Consider the following 25,714-nt stretch of genomic DNA (forward strand, 5'->3'; position numbering starts at 1 on the left):
CATTGCACTGTACGGTCGCTATTCTTGGTTATATTCTCCTAGAATGGCTAGACTACAGCAGCAAAAAAGCAAAGGTGCTAAGGCACAGTTTTTCTAGGCTGCTTGTATTGCATGTGCTGAAGTGTTCATTTGTACTTATGCTTGTATGCTATACATTGCACTGTACGGTCGCTATTCTTGGCGATATTCTCCTAGATGGCTAGTCTACAGCAGCAAAAAAGCAAGGGTGCCAAGGCACAGGCTTTCTAAGCTGCTCATATTGCATGTGCTGAAGTGCTCATTTGTACTTTATGCTTGTATGCTATACATTGCACTGTACGGTCGCTATTCTTGGCTATATGCTCCTAGATGGCTAGACTACAGCAGCAAAAAAGCAAAGGTGCTAAGGCACAGGCTTTCTAAGCTGCTCATATTGCATGTGCTGAAGTGCTCATTTGTACTTTATGCTTGTATGCTATACATTGCACTGTACGGTCGCTATTCTCGGCTATATGCTCCTAGATGGCTAGACTACAGCAGCAAAAAAGCAACACAGGCTTTCTATGCTGCTTTTACTGCATGTGATACTGTTCCACCGGCAGGTTCCACTGACCCCCGTTGTGTGCAATGCTCCCCTGTAGCACTTGGTCAGCCGGGGTCTCTACTAGAGGTGGCCAAAGGAACCACCTGTGAACCCTGTCCATGGACAGGGACGGTGTTGCAGTTTCGGCTGATAGATTGTCATGGGATAGTGACTTGCAGTCCAGACAGGCCATGGGCAATCTTGATCATTGCTCCCTGGCCACGCTCATTTGGAACAAAATCAGTGCTCCGGGGGGGTCCCAGGCATTCCAGGGCGAAGGCTCTGACACGGACGACAGTCCCAGACAGCCTAAGCGAGCTCGCTGGGAGCGGCACTCGGCCTCATCACTAGTCAGGGTCACAGCAGAGGACTCTCTGTATGATGAGGCAGACGTAGCTGATCAGGACTTTGATCCTGACACCGCTCTCAATCCGGATACACCGGATGGTGACGCCATAGTGAATGATCTTATAGCGTCCAGCAATGGCATGTTGGATATTTCTCCCTCAGCTCCCCCAGTGGAGGAGTCAGCTTCCCAGCAGGAGAAATCCCATTTCAGTATCTCAAGCGTACATTGAGTACTTTTCTGGCCACGCTGACTTCAGAGAAGCAGTGCAGAATCACCACGCTTACCAGATAAGCGTTTCTCCAAATGTATTAAGGATACATGTTATCCCTTTCCCCCTGACGTGGTCAGGCGCTGGACCCAGGGTCCAAAGGTGGATCCCCCAATCTCCAGGCTTGCGGCTAGATCCATAGTTGCAGTGGAGATGGGACTTCACTTAAAGATGCCATTGACAGACAGATGGACCTCTGGTTGAAATCTGTCTATGAAGCTATCGGCGTGTCGGTTGCTCCGGCATTCGCAGCCGTATGGGCACTCTAAGCTATGTCTGCTGGTCTTGCGCAGCTGGTCTTGAGCACAGGTACATCTGTGCCGCAGGTAGCGTCCTTATCCTCGCAATGTCTGCATTGCGACTTACCCTATTAATGCTGTCCGAGAGAGACAGTCGAGGTTTCGGTCCTTCCCAGGCTCGGGCAGGTCCAAATTGTCCTAGTCCAAAAGGGCTCAAAAGGCTCAGAGGGGCTCAGATTCCAGGCGGGCTCAATCACGCCCAAGGAAGGCAGCCAGAGGAACCGCTTCCAAGGCGGTCTCCTCATGACTTTAAGCTCTCTCTCTCCGCATCCGCGGTTGGTGGCAGACTCTCTCGCCTTGGCGACATTTCGCTGCCACAGGTCACAGACCGGTGGGTGAGAGACATTGTGTCTCACGTGTACAGGATAGAGTTCTGTTCTCGGCCTCCGGCTCGATTCTTCAGAACTTCCCCACCTACCCACCGAGCCGATGCTCTTCTGCAGGCAGAAGGAGTGGTAATTCCTGTTCCTCTTCAGGAACAAGACACGGTTTTTCCTCCAATCTGATTGTGGGGGACCTAAAACTGCTCAACAAGCACGTGAAGGCCAGGCGGTTCCGGATGGCATCCCTCCGCTCCGTCATTGCCTCAATGTCTCAAGGAGATTTCCTAGCATCAATAGACACAGGATGCTTATCTCCACGTGCCGATTGCTCCAGAGCACCAACGTTTGCTACGTTTCGTTATTGAAGACGAGCATCTTCAGTTCGTAACCCTGCCCTTCGGTCTGGCGACAGCCCTACGGGTTTTCACCAAGTTCAGGGCAGCAGTGGGAGCAGTCCTGCACTCTCAGGGTCACTCGGTGATCCTTCCTTGGACGGTCGACTGGTCAAGGCACCCTCTCAAGAGGCATGCCAACACAGCCTGAGCGTAGCGCTGGAGACTCTCCAGAGTTTCGGGTGGATCATCGTCTTCTCAAGGTTAAATCTGACACCGACCCAATCGCTGACATATCTGGGCATGGAGTGTCACGCTCCCTCAGCGATAGTGAAGCTTCCGCTGGACACGTTCACTACAGACGGGGGTGCAGTCTCTCCTTCATGGCCAGTCACACCCCTTAACACGACTCATGCAGAGGCAGTCACTTTCGCGCAGTTTCATCTGCGTCCACTCCAATGTGGCATTCTTTGCCAATGGGATGGGAAGTCGACGTCCCTAGAAGGAACGTCCCCCTTCTCAGACGGTCAAGGACTCTCTTCAGAGGAGTCCATCCTTCAAATCAATGTGCTGGAAATCTGGGCAGTGTATCTTGCCCTGCAAGCCTTCCAGCCGTGGCTGGAAAGCACACACATCCGAATTCAGTCGGACAACTCCACAGCGGTGGCATACATCTACCACCAAGGCGGAACACGCAGTCGGCAAGCCTCCCAGGAAGTCCGGCGGAGTCTGATGGGGGTGGAAGACAGAGCATCCACCATATCCGCAGTTCACATCCCGGGCGCAGAAAACTGGGAAGCAGACTTCCTCAGTTGCCAGGGTATGGACGCAGGGGAAGGGTATCTTCACCCGGACGGTTTTCAGGAAATCTGTCAACGCTGGGGGATGCTGAACGTCGACCTAATAGCGTCTCGGCACAACAACAAGGTTCCGATTTTCATGGCGCGGTATCACGATCAAAGAGCTCTGGCGGCAGACGCCTTAGCTCAGGTTTGGTCGCAGTTCCAGCTACCTATGTGTTTCCCCCTCTGACACTGCTGCCCAGAGGGCTACGCAACATCAGGTCCGTTTGCCGCCGCGCCATCCTCATCGCCACAGACTGGCCGAGGAGGTCGTAGTCCCCGGATCTGTGGCATCTCACGGTCTGCCAACCGTGGGCACTACCAGCCCGGCCAGACTTACTGTCCCAAGGGCCGTTTTTTCCATCTGAATTCTACGGCCCTGAACCTGATGGTATGGCCTTTGAGTCCTGAATCCTAGCGTCTTCAGGATTATCTCAGGACGTCATTGCCACCATGAGACAGACTAGAAAACCGACGTCTGCCAAGATCTACCACAGGATGGGGAGGATATTCTTCTCTTAATGCTCTGCTCAGGGAGTGTCTCCCTGCCCATTTGCATTCCCTACTTTTCCTTCCTTCCTGCATTCTGGTTTGGAAAAAGGTTGTCACTCGGCTCCCTCAAAGGACAAGTCTCAGCGCTATCTGTATTCTTCAGAAGCGCCTAGCACCACTTCCTCAGGTACACACGTTCCTGCAGGAGGTTTGTCACATTGTCCCTCTGTACAAACGGCCGTTGGTCCCATGGGATCTGAACAGGGTACTAATTGCTTTCCAGAAGCCGCCCTCCGAGCCTCTGAGAGATGTTTCACTCTCTCGACTTTCCCAGAAAGAGGCCTTTCTGGTAGCGGTCACGTCTCTTAGGAGAGGGTCCGAGCTAGCAGCGCTGTCATCCAAAAGCTTCCTTCCTGGTGTTTCACCAAGGCAAGGCAGTGCTGCGCCCGATTCCGGAGTTCTCCCTAAGGTGGTATCCCCCTTTCATCTCAATCAGGATATCTCCTTACCTTCCTTTTGCCTCATCCATTTCATCGATATGAAATGGATTTGCATTTGTTGGATCTGGTGAGAGCACTCAGAATCTACATTTCCCGCACGGCGCCTCTGCGCCGCTCGGATGCACTCTCTGTGCTTGTCGCTAATCAGCGTAAAGAGTCGCAGGCTTCCAAATCCACCCTGGCTCGATGGATCAAGGAACCAATTCTTGAAGCCTACTGTTCTGCTGGGCTTCCGGTTCCATCAGGGCTGAAAGCCCATTTTACCAGAGCCGTGGGTGCGCCCTAGGCATTACGGCACCAGGCTACGGCTCAGCAGGTGTGCCAGGCAGCTACCTGGTCGAGTCTGCACACTTTCACCAAGCATTGTCAGGTGCATACCTACGCTTAGGCGGATGCCAGCTTAGGTAGAAGAGTCCTGCAGGCGGCGGTTGCCTCCTTGTAGGGAAGGGCTGTTTTACAGCTCTAACATGAGGTATTTCTTTACCCACCCAGGGACAGCTTTTGGACGTCCCAATCGTCTGGGTCTCCCAATGGAGCGCCGAAGAAGGGAATTTTGTTACTTACCGTAAATTCCTTTTCTTCTAGCTCCTATTGGGAGACCCAGCACCCGCCCTGTTGTCCTTCGGGATTTTTGGTTGTTTTTCGGGTACACATGTTGTTCATGTTGAATGGTTTTCAGTTCTCCGATGTTACTTCGGAGTGAATTTGTTTAAACCAGTTATTGGCTTTCCTCCTTCTTGCTTTTGCACTAAAACTGGTGAGCCAGTGATCCCACTGGGGGTGTATAGCCAGAAGGGGAGGGGCCTTACACTTTTTAGTGTAATGCTTTGTGTGGCCTCCGGAGGCAGTACTATACACCCAATCGTCTGGGTCTCCCAATAGGAGCTAGAAGAAAAGGAATTTACGGTAAGTAACAAAATTCCCTTCTTTACTGTGTTTCCGGCCGGTTCCACGGTTTCTTACTGGGAACCGCGCCGATGATGCCTGATTCTCGGCCGCATGTATAACTCTAGGCCCCGGCTTCAGCCGCGGCCTAGTTTCGTTTTCATTCCCCTGCATGTCAGCATGCAGGGGGACACTGCAGAGCCGCCCGCCGGCCGCTCTGCACAGGGGAGGACGCCCTCCGATTCCCGCTTCTGGGTTAACCCCCGCCCCCCCCCCCTCACTCTGGCGCCATTTTCTCAGCGTCTCAGTACTCTGGTCGGCGCTGGCTGCTCTGCAGTGCAGAGGGAGTGAATATCTGGCTGGGGGTCCAGGCCTGGAATCCGGAGGGCATTCATATAGTGGCCTGATAAGTCACAACCTCTGGTTGTGCACTTTTATTCACTCTCAGGGCATTCTGAAGGAGTTAATTCTTTATTATAGAACCTCCTCCTCAGCAGCATGTCTCACACTAGGAGCAAAGCTCCAAGGCTGTACACTACATGTTCTGCATGTAAGCTCATATTGCCTGAACCGACACACTGTAACGGTTCTTATGTGGTGGATAGTGGCAAGATGCCTCAGCCGGGATTCTCCCCAGGCTGAACCTCTGTCTTGGGTATTCTAGCCATTCTAGACAGAGTCCCCCACCTCTGCAGCATGTCAGAGCGAGACTGCAGGCTGTTTTTTATTATCCACTGCAGGTAGTCTCGTACGGCCTTACCGAGCTCATAACATGGGAGCTCATTCATGGTCCCTCCAGCTGCTCCGGTTTCGGTGGCTGACCCCCGTAGGAATCCTATTCCAGGGGTCGGCTGTCCCGGCATCTGCTGAGCATGCAGCCCCCTTCTCAGGGGCGTTTTTCTGCTTCGCTCAGCAAAGCTCACAAGGGACTCTCCTTCTGGGACCCCGTCCTCCTGACAGGGAGACGCAGGGTCCCCTGTCCTCCCCGTCCCGCAGCTCCGATTACGAGCTGACTCGCTGGACGAGGAGGATGTCTCTACCACGGGCTCGGACGCTACTTGATGTACATTGATCCGTCCGTAGGTGACGCAGATGCGAATGATTGGATTTCGTCCATTATTCTTGTACTGGACCTCCATCCGCCTGATCAGGGAAGTGTTCCCCGCTGGCAGAAATGCATCAGTATGCCTTTAACATGACGAGGAGTGTGTTCTTTAACCACTCCAGTTTTCAGCCCGCCGCGTCCAAGCCCATAGCCTATCCTGCAGACCCCACAGCGGAGTTCTGCTGCCTGTCTCCCCCTCCCATCTGAGGTGGTCTAGGAGTGTACTCATTCACCAAGGGTAGCCACTCCGGTATCTGGACTTCAGCCCGGATAGTTGTATCAGTGGCTGACGGCACCTCTATATGGATCCTACGGTACATTAATGTTGTACTGGACCTCAATCCGCCGGTGTTACCTTATCTAGGTGAACACAACGTGTGTTCCTTAACCTCTCCAGTTTTCAGGCCCCTGTGACCAAGCCAAGGGTCCGCTCTGACAGTCGCTTCCCATGAAGCGTGATTCTGAGGACTGGATTTCCCCTGTCCACCAATGGTGGTCAAGTAGTGGGCTCATTCACCTTAGGTGGCTCAGCCCGGGCCGTTATGTCAGTGGCTGATGGCTCCTCACTTACGGTTCTGCGGTCCGCCCGGTTGTCCTTTGGGCCAAGTTCGGTATGGGGACGGCAGGAGCTTCGTTCTCCTCAGCTTACAGCAGTGCGGTTTTTTTTTTTGTACCTTCTCTGCTTCTCTGGAGGAGATGCATTCTCTCACAGGGACTCTATGTCAAAACGGTTTCCTGAACTTCCAGACTCAGTTCTTTCATCCTATACCAGATCTGCCATGCTGGACGCCGCACGGCGGTGATCTGGGCTACCTTCCTCGCTATCCGCAAGCTCCTGTGGCTTCGGATTTCGAAGGCAGATGCCTCTATGGAGGTTCCCTGCTGGGCTCCCCCTTGGTGGGACCAGTTTCCTCGGAACCAACTGAGTGAAATTAAGGAAGCTCTTGGCGGGGAGTATTCTTCCTTGCCACGAACCTAAATCAGGGAACCTGTCCAGGACAGGAATCAGTTGAGGTTTCGGTGGTTTCCGTTCCTCCATCTGGTCGTCCTCTAGCTCAGCCTAGGTTCATAGAACCAAATAGCTCGAAGCTGCGTCTTCAGAAGGCCGCAGGAGATGCTGTCACTGAGTCAGCTTCCTCCGAGCTATTTAGCCACGCCAACAACCTCCTCGGTCGGTGGCAGGCTCTCTCCACGTGGCGACGTAGGGTTCTAACACGTCTCCGTTCAGTGGGGGCGAGATTATATCTCCCTTGGCTACAGGATGGATTTCTGTCCACCCGCCAAACAGATTTTCTCTGTCATCTCCTCCCTGCTCCAAGGCCGCCGCCTTCTCACAGGCCGTGGCATTTCTGGCAGGTCGATGGAGTAATTGTACCGGTTCCCGTCTGGGAACGGTTCTGAGATTTTTGCTTAAATCTATTCCTAGTCCCCGAAGAGGGCGGTGCCTTCCGACCTGGATCTTTAGCTTTTTAAGCATAGCCAGGTGTGGCGTTTTCACATTGAGTCTTGGTTTTGTTCCGTGTGTTTTTTTCACCGGATCAATCAAGACCCCAAGGCGATTCCCTAGCAACAATCGGCATCAGAGATGCCTATCGGCAGGAGTCAATCGCAGTTTCACACCAGCGTTGACTACGTTTTGACAATCGGAGTGGTCCAATCGTGGCTCTTCCCTTGGGGTTACCAAGGCCCCTCGAGTATTCTCATTGGGGCAGCTGTGATCAGGGTCCTGCCCCCCTAGGGGTTGGCAGTCATTTTTAGCCCTGGACGGCCTTCTTGTCGGGGTTTCATCCAGTGCTGACTCCTAGCAGAGTGCTTCGCTCACTCTCGCCACTCTGACCTATCGGGTGGCTTGTCTTCTGTCCAAGTCCACTCTGACTTCGAACCAGAGGTTCTCAGGGCGTCAATGGAAGCGGTTCCTTGCCCAGTTTTTCCTGCGTCCTCTGAGACTGGATGTTTTCCGCTGTACAAGCGAACTCACTCCTCCCACGGGGTGGTGGCTTCGCCACAGACCAGGGGCTCGTTTCAGTGGTGGCTTCGGCCACTCTGTCTCAGGGGCGCTCCTTTTCTGGCCCGTTCCGGGTAATCCTCACCAGGATAGCCTATCCGCCTTGGGAGCGGTATATCTCCATCGTGGAGCGCAGAGAGCTTGGACTCTGTCCGAATCAGCCCTCTGGATCAATGTGCTGGAATTCAGGGCTGTATTTCTTGCTCTCTAAGCCTTCACCATCTGTGGGCGGCTAGGCACATTCGAGTCCAGTCGGACAACGTGATAGCGTTTTCCTACACCAGCTTCCAGGGCGGGACACTCAGCCGCCTGGCAATCATGGCGGCTCAACATCCTTCAGTGGACAAGGGACTCCTAGTCCACCGTATCCGCAGTCCACATCCTAGATGTGAAAACTACGAGGCAGGCTATTTCAGCTGTCCTACCGTGGTCCACAATCCTCAGGTTTTGCGGTAGACACACTGGTTCATGTTGGATCCCAGCTTTGTCTCTTTACGAATTTCACCCTCTACCTCTTGTCCAGCGTCCTGTGCAAGATCGGTACAGGGGGCCGTCGGGTCATTCTTCCAGACTGACCTAAGCAGGCTTCGTACTCTGACCTGCTCCTTCTGTCCGTTGGGTTGCCTTCGCATCTTCCGGACCGTTCAGACCTTTTCTCAAGAGGTCCGTTTTTTCCCCGTCAGAATTCTGGATTCTCAGATTGACGGCGTAGCTCTTGAGTCCTGGGTCTTAGCGACTTCTGATATCCTTCCTGAAGTCATCTCCACTTTGACTCGAGCTCCAAAGTGCCCTTTGACCTTTTTTGGCCTTGCCGACCCTCCTGTCCCTTCCACAGTCCGGTCTACAGCTAGGACTATCCCTCATTAAGGGACAGGTCTCGGCTCTGTCAGTATGTGCCAGCGGCGTATCGTCCGGCTGGCTCCGGTGCGCTCCTTTAAGGGCGCATCTCACATCATTCCGCCTTCCGGCGGCTTATGGAGACCTCGGACCTTAATCCGGTCCTCACGGTTCCCGGTAACCCCCCTTTGCGCCGTCTTCGGGAGGTTTCTTTGTTGTGTCTTTCACAGAAAGTAGTCTTTCTAGTGGCTATAATTTCCCGCCAGAGTTCTGGCTGCGCTCCCTCGGAGTCACCCCCTTTTTTTGGTCTTTTGCATCAAGACAAGGTGGTCTTCATCCGACTCCGGACTTTTTCCCTAAGGCGGTTACTGCTTCCACCTTATCCGGGGCAATTTTCCTGCCTTCCTTTTGTCCGGCTCCTGTTCATCGCTTGAGGAAGCGTTGCATATCCTAGATCTGGTGCGGGCGCTCCGGATCTACGTGTCTCGCACCGCTGTTATTAGACGGTGCACCTCTCTGGTGCTGACTGTTCGTCAGCGTAGCGGTCTCTCGGCATCTAAGCCGACCCTGATCGTTGGCTTAGGTCAGCCATTTCTGAGACTTACAAGTGTACTCAAGTGCCTTCCCCACCGGGGATCAGAGCACATTTGGTCAGACCTGTCGGCGCCTTTTTTTCTTGGGCTTCAGGCACCAGGTTACGGCTCAGTAGGTCTGTCAGTCTGCAGCTCGAATTAGTCTGCATACTTTTTCGAAGCACTACCCAAGGCATGCCCATGCTCTGGCAGACGTGGGCTCGGCAGACGCATTTTTCCAGCGTCTGTCGCCCATTTGTGAAGTTAGGTTTGCCTGCTTCTCAATTGTCTGTTTATTCCCACCCATGGACTGCTTTTGAACGTCCCATGGTTTGGGTCTCCCATAAGGAACGATAAAGAAAAAGAGAATTTTGTTTACTTACCGTAAATTCTTTTTCTTATAGTTCCGTCATGGGAGACCCAGCACCCTCCCTATTGCCTATGGCAGGTTTCTTGTTCCGTGTGTCTTCACCGGCTGTTATTGTTGTAGACTGAGGTTCCGGTTCCTCCGGATTTTACTCTGTCTCTTCTTGTGGGTGGATGTCCTCCTTCAGCTTTTGCACTAAACTGGCTAGATCTGGCTAGCAGGGGGTGTATATGCTAGGAGGGAGGAGCTACACGTTTTTGAGTGTAGTAACTTTGTGTGTCCTCCGGGGGCAGTAGCATACACCCATGGTTTGGGTCTCCCATGACGGAACTATAAGAAAAAGAATTTACGGTAAGTAAACAAAATTCTCTTTTTTTCATGTATTGAGATAGGAAAAAAAGCAGTCGCAATTGACATGCCGCTTGATTTTTCAGGATCAAAAAACGCAAGAAAAAAAGTACTTTGGGCACAGCACGTCACGATTCTCATGTACTTTGCTGGGATGCATTTTCTTTGCTTTTTATCAGTTATAAAAAGCAAGGAAAAAAGCATGAAAAAAAGCCTTGTGGGCACAAGGCCTTACTGTACTGTTTTCCTGCCGATGCCTTTCCAATACTTCTTTGTGACCCAGCTATCTCTATACTTCCAGCTGAGTGCAGACAGTCAGTCATGTGACCAATTCATCAATCCTACCGCCTGTGATTGGCTGCTTTGGTCACATGACTGCCTGGACGGAGCATGAAGCATTGGAATGGCAACGTCAGAGGCTCTGGATCGATCATTTTATTTGACTGCTTTCTAGAACCTCACAGTAGTGACATGAGATGTTTTCTCTGACGCCTCATTGGGGGACACAGGACCATGGGTGTTATGCTGCCTATCCATAGGAAGACACTAAGTAGATGCAAAAGTATAGCTCCTCCTCTGCAGTATACACCCCCTGGCCGGGCCAGGCAACCTCAGTTTTAGCTTAGTGTCTGTAGGAGGCACATCTTTCAAGGTTTTGTTATTTGTTGAGGGTGACGGTTTCCTTCTGGGACCGATCTCCCAATACCATCAACGGGCGGGAACGCGGAGTGTTGCCTCCATGTACCCCCTCCTGCGACGCTGGATCCTGGGCTGCCTTTTACTGGACTACGGATCCCACAGACACCAATTTTCCAGAGCCCAGGGCAGAGGCACAAATTCCTCAGCCCCTCTTTGCAGGCACTGAGTTGAACATGGCACCTGTGTGGCCGGACACAGCAGGCTGACTCTATTTCCACTGCCTGGACTGAAGCAGTGTTTCAGTTGAGATCCCCCCTGACTGTTTTCCCAGACAAAGGGAGAAAAGACGGTGCAGGGAAGGCTCCCAGGACTGCTGAATTTACAGTATTTATTATGAGAAAGTCCCTTGCTGATTGCAAGGAGGAGAGCCCCAGGGATCCTTAACACAGTGTTAATTTTTTCCCTAGCTGCCACTGGCTGGAGGAGGGGGAAGTACCTCGCTGTTTGCAGAAAATCCTGCACAGATAATTTACCGGTGGCGGGTGGAGGGCCCAGAGCTCAGGAACTCACACTGTTTATTTGCTCTAGCTGCGTGCTCTGGTTGCAGGAAAGCCGGCAGAGATAATCCTCCAGTGACAAGCTGTGTGCTGACTGGAGGGAGGAGAAAAACTGTCACAGAAGCTCCCTTCACGCCATTTTTTTGCTACCGACAGCAGGGGGGCACACTGACTTCTTCTTGGCGCTCTTTTAGCGCTAAGCCCTGCCCCCCCGGGCCGCGATAAGCCCCCCCCCCTTCAGGAAAGCGTGCGAAGATCTCCACAGAGCTTACTCCTTCCTGAGGATGCAGGGCCATCGGCTGATTCTGGTGAGGTACTTGCTTCACTTGTAGCTCTGCTGACCATTGCTCCCCCTCCTGGCATACTCCTATTAGGAACATGCAGAATTCTAAGGGTACTAACAGTGCTAAGGCTCACATAGTTTATTATTCAGCCTCCACTGCCTGCCATGCTGAGCTACCACGTAAACACACCTCTTCTCTCTGTGAGTCCTGTGCCCCTATAGCCCCCCAAGACCCCCCCGCCACCACCGCCGCAACCGTCAGCCCAGAGCCTAGGGCTCCCAGCCCACCGGAATGGGCACGGTTTCTGTCCCATTCCATGGAAAAACTGTCACAGAACCTGGTTCTGGCTATGCAATGTCGTCCTCCACACCCTTCTGGGCCCCTGGACGAAACGCAGCCTGAGGATACCCCTATGGAGGATCCTTCAGAGGTAATCTGGGCACATGCTTCACCGGTTGCAGGGATCAGGAAAAGAGCACACGGCCGGGTGTCTCCAGCACTTTCTCATGGCCCCCATGACTCTCCCTCGGGAGCACACAGGGCAGGCTCTCCCACACGCTCCACGGCTTCTGAAGAGCTGGAGGAGGGAGAATGCTGTTTGTACCAGGAGGATTCCTTGGTTTCATCCTCCCCAGGTGATCAAACTGCAATAGACTCCCTTATAGCCGCAATCAACCAAACTCTGCATGTGGAGGATCCCCCATCCACTACCACTGACCATGCGGTCTCCTTTTAAGAGAGCAAGGAAACCCCAAAAGGTTTTCGCTGATCACCCAGAGTTTCAGGATATCCTCACAAAGCAAAGGGAGAAGCCTGACATGCGCTTCGGTAACCGAAAACTCATGGAGTCCCGGTACCCTTTTTGCCTCACCTGCCCCTAAGGGCTGGGCCGATCCGCCCTTGGTCGACCCCCCGGTCTCCCCCCTTACCACAAAGACGCTCCTGTCTTTACCCGATGGTTCCTCCATCAAGGACCCGAAAGACAGGTGGAGCACCTCGCCCTCTCTGCTTTTGAGGCTGCGGGTTTCTCCCTCTCGCCCTCCTTTGCCTCTGTGTGGGTCGCAAAGGCGATCTCGGTCTGGGCAGAATCCCTTAACACTTCGCTTGAGGAATCCCAGTTCACTCATACCTTCACAGAGGTAACAGCTCAAATTGCCGCTGCGGTGGAGTACCTCATGCAGGCCTCCATTGACGCTGCTACCTGCGCAGCGTTTTCTGCCTCAAATACCATAGCCATCCGTAGAGCTCTCTGGCTCAGACAATGGCGAGCGGACTCTGCCTCCAAGAAGTCTCTCACGGGCCTTCCCTTTTTCCAGACCGATTGTTTGGCGAACGTCTGGACAAGCTCATTTCTGATGCCACGGCAGGAAAGAGTACCTCCCTCCCCCAGCTGAAGTCCAGGACGTCCTTCACCAGATGTCCACAGTCCTCGTTCCGCTCCTTCGGTACTCATTTGGTTGGTCGACATCCCGTGCTGTCCCCGCGACCAGCCGCGGACTACGCAGGGACTGACCCTCTCAGCTCTCCCTGAAACCCACTTCGTCATGGCAGCCTAGACCGAAACAGTCCAGGACTAGGGAGACTCGTCCACGACGTTTTCCCCCCTCATGACTCCTTCGGCGCCCCGGAAGACACACTCATTGTAGGAGGTCGACTGCGGCTCTTTCAACACATCTGGGCTGCTTCCTCAGACGACAAATGGGTGCGAGACCTTGTGTCTTCCGGTTACCAGGACCCGACCCCTGAGTCGGTTCTTTCTCTCAAACCCCCCAAAGACTCAAACGACGCAAAGCTTTTTTCTCAGCAATCCACTCGCTCCAAACAGCAGGAGTGATAATACCTGCCCGGGACGACGAGAAGTTCAGGGGGTTTTATTCCAACCTTTGTGGTCCCCAAAAAGGATGGGTCAGTTCAACCCATCCTGTACCTCACACACCTGAACAAACATGTGCACGTACGGAGATTCAGAATGGAGTCCTTAAGGTCCATTATTGCATTCATGGTTGAAGGGGAATTCCTTGCCTCCATAGACATCAAGGATGCGTACCTGCACATACCAGTCGCCCCAAATCACCAATAGTCCTCCGCTTCGCAGTTCAGGACTCCCACTTTCAATTCGTAGCTCTACCCTTCGGCCTTGCCACCGCACCAAGGGTCTTCACCAAAGTCATGGCGGCCGCCATGAGCGTCCTTCACGCCAGGGGAGTAGTCGTTCTCCCTTACTTGGATGACCTCCTCATCAAGGCTCCCTCCTTCCGCGACTGCTCAACCACCGTACAGATCACTGTGGACACCCTATCCCGCTTAGGGTGGCTAGTGAATCTAGACAAATCATCGCCGATCCATCACCTTCCTGGGCATGTCCCTGGACACCCGTCGGGGCTTGATCCTTCTCCCCCTGGACAAGGCGATCGCTCTTCAATGAGCGGTACGCTGCCTTCTACGTCCTCCGTCTCGCTCCATTCGATTCAGCATGAAGGTGCTCAGCAGGATGGTGGCGGCTATGGAGGCAGTACCCTTTGCTCAGCTGCACCTCCGCCCACTGCAGCTAGCCCTTCTAGCTGCCTGGGACAAGAGCCCCTTCTCCCTGGACAGACATCTTCACCTGACGCCTTCAGTCAGGTACGCACTCTGCTGGTGGCTTCGGTCCTCATCCCTATCGAAGGGGAGATCTTTTCTCCCAGTGAACTGGCTGGTCCTGACCACGGACGCCAGCCTCCTAGGCTGGGGAGCAGTGTACCGGCACCACGCTGCTCAAGGACGTTAGACGCCCCAGGAGTCTTCCCTACCCATAAACATCCTGGAAATCTGCGCGATCTTCCTCGCGCTCAGGGCGTTCTGCCCTCTGCTAGCGGGTCATCAGATTTGAGTCCAATCGGACAATACGATAGCTGTAGCCTATATCAATCGACAGGGGGACACGTGCAGCAAGGCAGTTTCTCGAAGCCCACAGGATCCTCAGCTGGGCCGAATCGACAGGGTCAGTGATATCAGCGGTACACATACCGGGAGTAGAGAACTGGGCAGCAGACTTTCTAAGTCGCCAAGAGTGGCCGCCGGAGAGTGGTCTCTCCACCCAGAAGTGTTCCTACACATCTGCACTCGCTGGGGCACATTAGACGTGGATCTAATGGCCTCAAGGTTGAACGCAAAGGTACCCGCGTTCATAGCCAGGTCACGCGATCCGCAGTCCATCGGCGCGGATGCTCTAGTCTGCTCCTGGCACCACTTCCGCCTGCCTTACATATTTCCACCTCTACCTCTGCTGCCGCGGGTAATCAGGAAAATCAAGGCAGAGGGAGTCCCGGTGATACTGATAGCACAGGACTGGTCCAGGCGCGCCTGGTACGCCGAATTAGTACAAATGCTCGCAGACGCACCGTGGCGCCTTCCAGACATCCCAGACTTGCTGACCCAAGGGCCCATTTCCCATCAGAACTCTAGAGCCCTGAAGGTGACGGCATGGCCATTGAGATCTGGGTACTAACAAGAGCGGGATTCTCCCCCGCGGTTATCTCCACCATGATCAGCGCCCGAAAGCCTGCTTCATCCCGCATTTACCACTGTACGTGGAAAAATCTTCCTTTCATGGTGCAGGGAAACTAACGTCCAGCCTCTGCCTCTGGCCATCCCCAGAATTCTCGATTTTCTGCAGGTTGGCTTGCAAGCGGGGTTGGCTCTCAGTTCCCTTTAAAGGGCAGGTCTCAGCGCTCTCAATCTTCTACCAATGCCGCCTGGCTCAAAAACCGCAGGTCAAGACCTTCCTCCAGGGCGTTTCCCATCTAGTTCCCCCGTACAAACGGCCGCTGGACCCATGGGACCTCAACCTCGTTCTGGACGGTCTCCAGAGGTCCCCCTTTGAACCTCTCAAGGAATCCTCCCTTGCTCTTCTGTCCTGGAAGGTAACGTTCCTGGTGGCAATTACGTCCATCAGACGGGTTTCGGAGCTAGCAGCACTCTCTTGCCGCGAGCCTTTTCTGATTTTTCACCAGGACAAGGTGGTTCTGCGCCCCCTTCCGGATATTCTTCCAAAGGTTCCTACCCCGTTTCATTTGAACGAGGACATTGTTCTGCCTTCCTTTTGTCCACACCCAGTTCATAGGGTGGAAAGGTCTCTGCATTCGTTAGACCTCGTCAGAGCTCTCAGATATTACATATCCAGGACAGCCCCCTTTCAGGAAAACTGACTCTTTGTTCGTCATTCTTGAGGGGCCTAAGAAGGGACAGGCAGCTTCAAAGGCGACTCTGGCTCGCTGGATTCGCTCTGCGATCCAGGAAGTCTACTGCTTGCAACTCAAGCCCATTCCTAGTGGGCTACGGGCTCATTCCACGCGAGCAGTTGGCGCTTCGTAGGCCATCCGGCATCAGGCTTCAGTGGAACAGGTGTGTAAGGCTGCGACCTGGTCTAGCCTACATACTTTTTCAAAGCATTACAGAGTCCATACCCAGGTTTCAGCTGAGGCAAATCTGGGTAGGAAAATTTTGAAAATGGCAGTAGAGCACCTCTCTCAGTAGGTGCTCCAGGCTGTCTGGGACTGGTTCCTAGTCCTTGGGTTGCGTTGTCTTGTTTTTATTTTTCCCACCCATGGACTGCTTTAGGACGTCCCATGGTCCTGTGTCCCCCCAATGAGGCGTCAGAGAAAAACGGATTTTTGTGTACTCACCGTAAAATCGTTTTCTCTTAGCCATCATTGGGGGACACAGCACCCACCCTGTTGCCCTGTTGGGCCTTGGTTCTCTCAGTACCTTATTTGGTTATGACTCTCTTTTTCTCATGTTCCTCCGTTGAGATAAGTTTTTACTGGCTTTTTCTCCTACTGCTTGTGTACTAAAACTGAGGTTGCCTGGGGGTGTATACTGCAGAGGAGGAGCTATGCTTTTGCATCTACTTAGTGTCCTCCTATGGATAGGCAGCATAACACCCATGGTCCTGTGTCCCCCAATGATGGCTAAGAGAAAACGATTTTACGATGAGTACACAAAAATCCGTTTTTTGTCCCATCTCACTAGAAAAAAAATTCCCCACAACTTTTTTTTTTTTTTTGTTTACACACCCTCTAGTCATTACAGTTTTAGGGCAACCTCCTCCTACGGATCTCCAAAGACAGTTGTATGACAATATGGACGTATATCACGTGGGTCAATGTGCACCATGGATGAAAATTGCCCTATTATACTCATATATAGAACGCAAGAAGATTTTTTTTCTGTGCTGTGCGATTTGTATGACTGATGTCTAGTGCTCCGTGGAAGGAGTCTGAGGGTCTACGTGTACATGCGTGCGGCCCTAGCTACGGAGGCGGTCATCCAATTATCATCCTCTTATGTTCTGCAGGTGGCAGAGTTTGTAGATGAGCGTCCAGAGGAGATCAAGCGCATGGAGGAGTTCAAGAACACCAATAAGTGGAGAGTAATAAAAGGTGAGATGTTATAATGCATTTACTGATCTAGGAGGTACAGTCGAATAATCAGCTGTGATGGACTCGGAGGGGCATTTTTGCTGTAGAAAGCTCTGGGACCTCCATCCTCCATGGTGTCGCTTTGTGCCCCTCCTTACAGGCAGCCAGTGAACCCTTGGGAACTTATTATTGTTCTGTCTGAGCTCCTGGAGTCTCCCTTTGAACTTCTCTGCAGCATCAAGGTTCCTTTCATGGAAAGTATTACCGTATTTATCGAATTATAAGATGCACTTTTCCTCCCAAAAATTTGGGAGAAAAATGAGGGGTGCGTCTTAAAATCCGAATATAGCTTACCGGGGGGGGAGGCTGTATGTGTGGCAACCGGGTGTGTTCGGGTGGCCAGGTGCCTGTGGCTGCATGCAAGCGGCCGGGGTGCCTGTCGGTGCCGACTGTCTCTGTGCGGGTGGGCGAGCGGTCTGCTGGCTGCCACTCTGAGCGGGCGGGTGGCTGTGCGGATTGCGGTGGCTGTGCGGGCAGGTGTCTCAGTGTGTCCCCGGTCCTGGTTTCAAATGATGGCATCATGAGCCAGCGCATGCGCAGATGGAGCTCTTGGACAAGAGCTTCATCTGTGCATGCGCCGCTTCCGGCGCCATCATTTGAACCGGAACCGCAGACAGACTTAAACGCTTACCAACACTGAACCGCCTCTGCTGCTGTCACTACTGACCCGATGCTGCTGCCGCCACTGACCCGCCCCCGTTGCCAGCACAACCTCTGCCTCCTGTTACCCCGCTTCACCACTACTGTCGCCCGCCTCTGATAAGACAACACCGGAATATAAGACTGACTCCATTTTTATCTTTTTTTCCTTTTTTTTTTTTTTTTTTTTTTCTCTCTAAATTTGGGGTGCGTCTTATAATCTGGTGCGTCTTATAAAATGAAAAATACGGTATTTCTGGGGGCCTCCATACTCTGTGTCTGAGCTCTCTGCCCCGTCCTGCCGGCCTCCCTCCATTGTTCTCACTCAGGACCTGGTGGTCCTACACTCCATGCCATGCTTTTTCCAACCTGGTTTCGGCTTCACTTCCTTTTGTCCATTTCTGGCTCGTTCCCCCTCGAAGTGTTCTCTCTCCATCGTCTGGATCTGGTTAGAGCCATCAGTGCCTGTCTTGGTTACAGAAGCCTTTCTGTGGTCAAATTGTCTTTCATGGTTCCTACAGGTGGGTCACGAAAGGGTCTGTCAGGGATCTTAATGTTGTTCTAAAAATCCCAAGTATTCCCATCTGGGACACTGCAAGTGTGCAGGAAAGTTTGGGAAACTCGCTAGATGGGAATGGAGAGCGCTGTGCAGGCAGATTACATCTTTATGCTGTATTATTTCTTATCTTACAAATTTGGGATTTACGGAAGACAGTGACTACTTTTTTTTTTTTTTTTAAATTTATTTTATTTTGTAGGTGATGAGTCCGCTGAGGATGAAAGATCCCCTGAGGAAGATTCAAGGTAACGTGTAGATCAAGCACTCCGGCATTATGTCACTGCACGTTCAGACATTGTGCAATAAAACCTTGCTCTACGTTGTAGTACACGTGCCCTGCAGACACAGTAGGAAGGGCATATGATTATCATTATGGCAGCCTCCCTCCAAGAGGATGGTTTGGTCATGCAAAAATGAACATTGCAAGTCCGTGCAGTTTGTGGTAGGGTGGTGGCTGTACAAGCGACCTGAGCTCAACACAACAGTCTAAGAAAAAAATCAAATTTGCTGTGTTTTATTCATTTTTTTAAAGGGAATCTGTCACCTAGAGTATGCGTTCTGACCTATCAACAGACGCATGTGTTCCCTAATTACACCTCCCTACCCATCCTTGTGAGGTAAAATTGAGTAATATGAAAGTAATAAAAAACGTTTTATTACCTTCATATTTCCTATATAGATTACAGAGCCGCTGGCCACAGGGGCGGCGCCTTCCCCTATACTTTCTGTGATATTACGCCCCTGTGGGCGCGATACCATGGAGTCACATGAGCGACGTCCCCGTCGCTCATTCTATCCTGCGCGCGTATATACTTACCATTGCGGCAGGCTTCTCTTCCGGGTTCTCCTTGTCAGTTTCAGACGCGCAATGCGCATGCGCGTCTGAAGCCGGCGAGTGAACACCCGGAAAAGAAGTCTGCCATAATGCGCGCGGGATAGAATGAGCGACGGGGACGTTACAGGGGCATGATACCACGGAAAGTGTGCAGACGTCCATAGGGCAAGGCGCCGCCCCTGCGGCCAGCGGCTCTGTAATCTACCTAGGAAATATGAAGGTAATAAAACATTTTTTTATTACTTTCATATTATACAATTTTACAACACAAGGATGGGTAGGGAGGTGTAATTATGCACACATGCGTCTGCTGATAGGGCAGAACACATATTCTAGGTGACAGGTTCCCTTTAACCAGTTCAGACCCTACTCTGTACTCTGGGCCTAGAGTCTAACATGCCACTTAGGTACTGGATCCTCTTCTTGGCATGCACTATTTTTTGTTTGCTACTTCTATTAGTTACTAGAATGTATTGTTGAGCTACGTGATTTTTTTTTTAATTCTAATCTTCAAATATATTGTACCAACTGTAGGGTCAGAGAAGATGATTCTGCCACAACTAAGAAGATTGGTCAGAGTTCTCCTGCTTCTTCGGATTATTCTCCAAAAAAGGCCAGGCATGACTCGCCAGACCCATCTCCACCTCGAAAGACCAGGCATGATTCCCCTGATGCTTCTCCACCTCGAAGGGCCAGACACGACTCATCAGACAATTCCCCTCCAAAAAGGCAGCTGGCTTCTCCGAAAAAGAAGACCAGACCATATTCGCCGGACTCTTCACCACCCAGGAGGGTCAGGCGGGACTCTCCGGATGCCTCACCACCCAGGAGGGGCAGGCGGGACTCTCCGGATGCCTCACCACCCAGGAGGGGAAGGCGGGACTCTCCAGATGCCTCACCACCCAGGAGGGGCAGGCGGGTCTCTCCGAACGCCTCGCCACCCAGAAAGGGCAGGCGGGTCTCTCCGGATGCCTCGCCACCCAGAAAGGGCAGGCGGGTCTCTCCGGATGCCTCGCCACCCAGAAAGGGCAGGTGGGTCTCTCCGGATGCCTCGCCACCCAGAAAGGGCAGGCGGGTCTCTCCGGACGCCTCGCCACCCAGGAGGGGCAGGCGGGTCTCTCCGGACGCCTCGCCACCCAGAAAGGGCAGGCGGGTCTCTCCGGACGCCTCGCCACCCAGAAAGGGCAGGCGGGTCTCTCCAGATGCCTCGCCACCCAGAAAGGGCAGGCGGGTCTCTCCAGATGCCTCACCACCCAGAAAGGGCAGGCGGGTCTCTCCGGACGCCTCGCCACCCAGGAGGGGCAGGCAGGTCTCTCCGGACGCCTCGCCACCCAGAAAGGGCTGGCGGGTCTCTCCGGATGCCTCGCCACCCAGAAAGGGCAGGCGGGTGTCTCCGGATGCCTTGCCACCCAGGAAGGGCAGGCGGGTGTCTCCGGACGCCTCACCACCCAGGAAGGGCAGGCGGGTGTCTCCGGACGCCTCGCCACCCAGGAAGGGCAGGCGGGTGTCTCCGGACGCCTCGCCACCCAAGAGGGGAAGGCAGATTTCTCCAGACGCCTCGCCACCCAGGAGGGGCAGGTGGGACTCTCCAGATGCCTCGCCACGCAGGAGGGCCAGACAAGACTCTCCTGATGCTTCGCGACCCAGAATGGTCAGGCGGGTCTCTCCGGACGCCTCATCACCCATGAGAGGCGGGCGGGATTACCTGGCCTCTTTACCACCCCGTAGATCCAGGTGGGACTCCCCGGCCTCCTCTCCACCCCGCAGGGGCAAGCGGGACTCTCCGGGCGCCTCGCCACCCCGCAGAGGAAGGCGGGACTCTCCGGGCGCCTCGCCACCCCGCAGAGGAAGGCGGGACTCTCCGGGCGCCTCGCCACCCCGCAGGGGCAGGCTGGGGTTTCCGGGCGCCTCGCCACCCCGCAGGGGCAGGCTGGGGTCTCCGGGCGCCTCGCCACCCCGCAGGGGCAGGCTGGGCACTCCAGGTGCCTCGCCACCCCGCAAGGGTAGGCTGGCCTGTCCGGGCGCCTCGCCACCCCGCAAGGGTAGGCTGGGCTCTCCGGGCGCCTCGCCACCCCGCAAGGGTAGGCTGGGCTCTCCGGGCGCCTCGCCACCCCGCAGGGGCAGGCTGGGCTCTCCGGGCCCCTCGCCACCCCGCAGGGGCAGGCTGGGCTCTCCGGGCGCCTCGTCACCGCGCAGGGGCAGGCTGGGCTCTCCGGGCGCCTCTCCACTGCGCAGGGGCAGGCTGGGCTCTCCGGGCTCCTCTCCACCGCGCAGGGGCAGGCTGGGCTCTCCGGGCGCCTCGCCACCCCGCAGGGGCCGTCTGGGCTCTCCGGGCGCCTCGCCACCCCGCAGGGGCCGTCTGGGCTCTCCGGGCGCCTCGCCACCCCGCAGGGGCCGTCTGGGCTCTCCGGGCGCCTCGCCACCCCGCAGGGGCTGTCTGGGCTCTCCGGGCTCCTCTACACCCCGTAAGGGCAGACTGGACAAAGAAAAGTTTGAGACAAGTTCAAAATGTGTGAAGAAATCTCAGCGAGCTTCTCCTCATTCCTCCTTGCGGCATGATTCCGATTCTGACCTTTCTCCTCCCCGGAGAAGAGCCTGGTCACCACGACGAGACGGTCAGAAGAAAGGTGGGTTGAAGTTTATATTATTTCTGCTCGTCGTGGTACATGAAAGGTCTGACCCTGGCCCATTTCTTTATCGTTCCTTTGGGAGACCCAGACCATGGGTGTTTAGCTTCTGCCTCCAGAGGACACACAAAGTACTACACTTAAAAGTGTAGCTCCTCCCTCTGAGCTTATACACCCCCTGGTAGCCAGTCCTAGCCAGTTTATTGCTTTGTGTCAGGAGGCATACATCCACACATGCATTCTCATCTGATTTGTTTGATTTTTGGAAAGAGTTTGAAGAAAAGCGGGTCCATGTCTGGACTCCCGGCATGTCCCTTCTCACCCCACTGTGTCGGCGGTGTTGTTAAGGTTGATTTACAAGGCTGCAGCCTTACATGCCGCGCTCCTTCACCATCCCTTCTGGGCTCTGGCTTGAAGTGGGAGCCAGCACGGTCTCCATGCCTGGCAGGAGTCCGGTCTCCATCCACAGCCCCTTGAGGATTCTGTTGGACCGGAGCACTCATCCCCAGGGACATGGCCCTGCGTCTCAGCAGCTAAGTACCTGAGACGTTTATGTTGGGGGTCCCGGTTCTTTATTGTAAGGGGAGAGTATGCTGTATGTGATTGTTTTAACTTTTCCGGCGGGTTCTCTAGCTTTTGCCTGAGAACCGCGCCGATGGTGCCTGCTTGTCGGCCTCGCTTCGCCGGAGGCCTAGTTTCATTTTCCTGCCCTCGCATGTCACTCATGCAGAGGGACAGGTTCGGCTCCTCCCGGCGGCCGTTCTACACAGGGGAGGGACACTCCCCACTGCTGGGGCGTCCCTCCTTCCCTGCAGGTCTCTATAGCCCTCCAGTTCCCGCTCTTTTATAGGAACGCCCTCTTCTCAGGCAGAGTTCACTCTGCTCTGGGACATCCTGCATTCTGCATCTCTGCTGAGGTGCTGCGACTGGGGGACCGGGCTTTGGGATCTGGAGGGCACACAACACCGCGCTCAGCGGTCTGGTAAGCCACAGCCGGTCTCCGGTTGTGGACCTCTGTATATTCTCCCTGGGGTTCATTCTCTGCAAAGCCCCCACTCCAGCAGCATGTCTCACACAAGGAGCAAGGCTCCAAAGCTTGATTCTGCATGTAAGCTCCTGCTGCCTGAGCCGAGCACCTATCCACATTGTGATGTCTGCTCTAACGTGGCGGTGCCACAGCCTGGAGTCTCACCCCCAGTGGTCTCTCAGGCTCCTGCTGCTGCACCTGTGACTGAACCCCCGGCCTGGGTAAAGTCCTTTTCTAGGTCCATATCCCAGTCATTTGCTGAGTCCATGGGACTTTTGTCCAGGACTTTGATGAATATGCATCAGCCCCCCTCACAGGGTGCCTCTAATACTCTTGACAGAGGACTCCTATCCTCTGATCTCCGTCCATCGGAGCTCACGGAGGATTCATCATCTGATCCCAGACCCCGTCCTTCTAAGACAGGGGTGGGGAATCTCCGGCCCGCGGGCCGCATGCGGCCCGCCATGACCTTTTATGTGGCCCCCGGGCAGATTCCCGGGGGAGGCAGTGCTCGTGCTGTCACTGCGGTCTTGCTGCCGCCGGCCCTTTAAATCCACGCATTGCTGTTTGTGCTGCAATGTGTTCTCCCGTCGGCCAGTGCCAATTGTGGGCGGGTCTACAGCAGCCTCAGCTTCCAGCCTTGTGTGTCTGCCCTCCGGAGATCAGTGCCTGCCTTCTCCTTCTGATGCAGTGTGTCCGGCTCCTGCACTCCGGTGATGTGAATGCAATGCTGCTGTGAGTCCAGCGCCGACCCTCTGCTGCTATGTGCCCTGCCCAATGCTTTGTGCCTCCCCACACCAGTTCTGTAAACCCTCTCCCCCAGAGTTGCATGAAACTCTCAGCGCAGTGTGGCCCCCAATATCCTGTGTGCACCCCTCCCCCAGTCCTGTGTGCAGCCCCCCAATGTCCTGTGTGCAGCCCATCACCCAGTAGTCCTGTTTGCACCCCCCCAATCCAGTGTGCACCCCTCCCCCAGTCCTGTGTGCAGCCCCCCAATGTCCTGTGTGCACCCCCACACAATCCTATGTGCAGCCCATCACCCAGTCCTGTGTGCAGCCCCCCCCAGTCCTGTGTGCAGCCCCCCCCAGTCCTGTGTGCAGCCCCCCCCAGTCCTGTGTGCAGCCCCCCCAGTCCTGTGTGCAGCCCCCCCCAGTCCTGTGTGCAGCCCCCCCCAGTCCTGTGTGCAGCCCCCCCCAGTCCTGTGTGCAGCCCCCCCCAGTCGTGTGTACAGCCCCCCCAGTGATGTCTGTGCCTCCCCCCCAGTGATGTCTGTGCCTCCCCCCCAGTGATGTCTGTGCCTCCCCCCCAGTGATGTCTGTGCCTCCCCCCCAGTGATGTCTGTGCCCCCAGCCCCGCGTGTGGTGTCTGTGCCCCCAGCCCCGCGTGTGGTGTCTGTGCCCCCAGCCCCGCGTGTGGTGTCTGTGCCCCCAGCCCCGCGTGTGGTGTCTGTGCCCCCAGCCCCGCGTGTGGTGTCTGTGCCCCCAGCCCCGCGTGTGGTGTCTGTGCCCCCAGCCCCATGCCCCCAGTTAATTAATTGCTTCACCCAATATAGCAGGGTCATTTAAACATTGATAATTTTGTGCGGCCCCCGAAGGTTGGTAGAAATTTCCAAATGGCCCCCGACAGAAAAAAGGTTCCCCACCCCTGTTCTAAGAGAAGGCGCAGGGTTTCCTCCCCCTCCCCATCCCACGGCTCTGTCTCAAGAGCTGACTCTCAAGATGAGGAGGATGCCCTCACGGGGGGCTCGGAGGCTATGTATCCCATCGATTTCTCTGAGGGTGACTCAGATCTTAGTGATTTGATTGCTTCTATTAATTCTGTACTGGATCTCAATCCGCCAGTGTCAGAGGAGCAACTCTCTTTGGCAGAAAAACATCAGTTTACCTCGCCTAAGAGAGTGAAGAGTGTGTTCTTTAACCACTCCAGTTTTCAGACCGCTGTGACCAAACCCAGGGCCTGCCCTGACAAACGCTTTCCAAAGCGTGGTTCTGATGACCGGTTTCCATTTCCACCTGAGGTGGTCAAGGAGTGGTCTCACTCCCCAAAGGTAGACCCTCCGGTGTCTAGGCTATCAGCCCGGACCGTTGTGTCGGTGGCTGACGACACCTCACTTAAGGATTCCACTGACCGTCAGATTGACCTTCTGGCCAAATCTGTGTATGAAGCTGCGGGGGCCGCGTTTTCCCCGACTTTTGCAGCAGTGTGGGCTCTCAAAGCCATCTCTGCTTCTCTAGAGGAGATGCATTCCCTCACCAAGGAATCTATGCCTGAGATGGTTACCTTAACTGCTCAGCCTTCAGCTTTTTCATCTTATGCCATGTCTGCCATGCTGGAGGCTGCTCACCGCACTGCGGTGGCTTCAGCTAATTCTCTTGTTATCCGCAGGATTTTGTGGCTTCGAGAGTGGAAGGCAGATGCTTCTTCCAAGAAGTTTCTTGCTGGGCTCCCTTTTGCTGGTTCACGGCTGTTTGGTGAACAGCTGGATGAAATCATTAAAGAAGCTACTGGCGGGAAGAGAACTTCCATGCCACAAACCAAGACCAGGAAACCCGCCCAGGGTAGGAATCAATCGAGGTTTCGTTCCTTTCGTTCCTCCAACTGGTCATCCTCTAAGCCTTCCGCCTCGTCCGCTAACTCGGCCAAGGATCAGAAATCCAACTGGCGCCCAAAAGCGCGTCCGCAGAAGACCGCAGGAAGTTCTGCCACTAAGGCAGCTTCCTCATGACTCTCGGCCCGCTCCAGCCACGTCCTTAGTGGGAGAGCCTGCCACCGACTTTGGCGACGCTTGGTTAAAGCAAGTCTCCGATCAGTGGGTGAGAGACATCATATCTCACGGCTACTGGATAGAATTCTCTTCCAGCCCTCCAAACAGATTTTTTCTCTCAACTCCCCCCTGCTCCAAGGCCGCCGCCTTCTCGCAGGTCGTGGCGTCCTTGCAGGCAAACGGAGTGATTGTCCCAGTTCCCGCTCAGGAACGGTTCAGAGGTTTTTACTCAAATCTC

General features: G+C 54.4%; 1 protein-coding gene across 1 annotated transcript in view; it reads left to right on the forward strand.

Annotated features, from left to right (window-relative positions):
• Nucleotides 1–25,714, forward strand: part of BUD13 (BUD13 spliceosome associated protein) — an 81,203-nt gene that overhangs the window by 10,883 nt on the left and 44,606 nt on the right. The window contains 3 exon segments of the mRNA XM_075328606.1: nucleotides 16,902–16,986; nucleotides 18,423–18,468; nucleotides 19,593–21,685. Coding sequence (XP_075184721.1) covers nucleotides 16,902–16,986; nucleotides 18,423–18,468; nucleotides 19,593–21,685 — 2,224 coding nt within the window.

Source organism: Anomaloglossus baeobatrachus, chromosome 11 (assembly GCF_048569485.1).
Source record: "Anomaloglossus baeobatrachus isolate aAnoBae1 chromosome 11, aAnoBae1.hap1, whole genome shotgun sequence".
NCBI lineage: Eukaryota > Metazoa > Chordata > Amphibia > Anura > Aromobatidae > Anomaloglossus > Anomaloglossus baeobatrachus.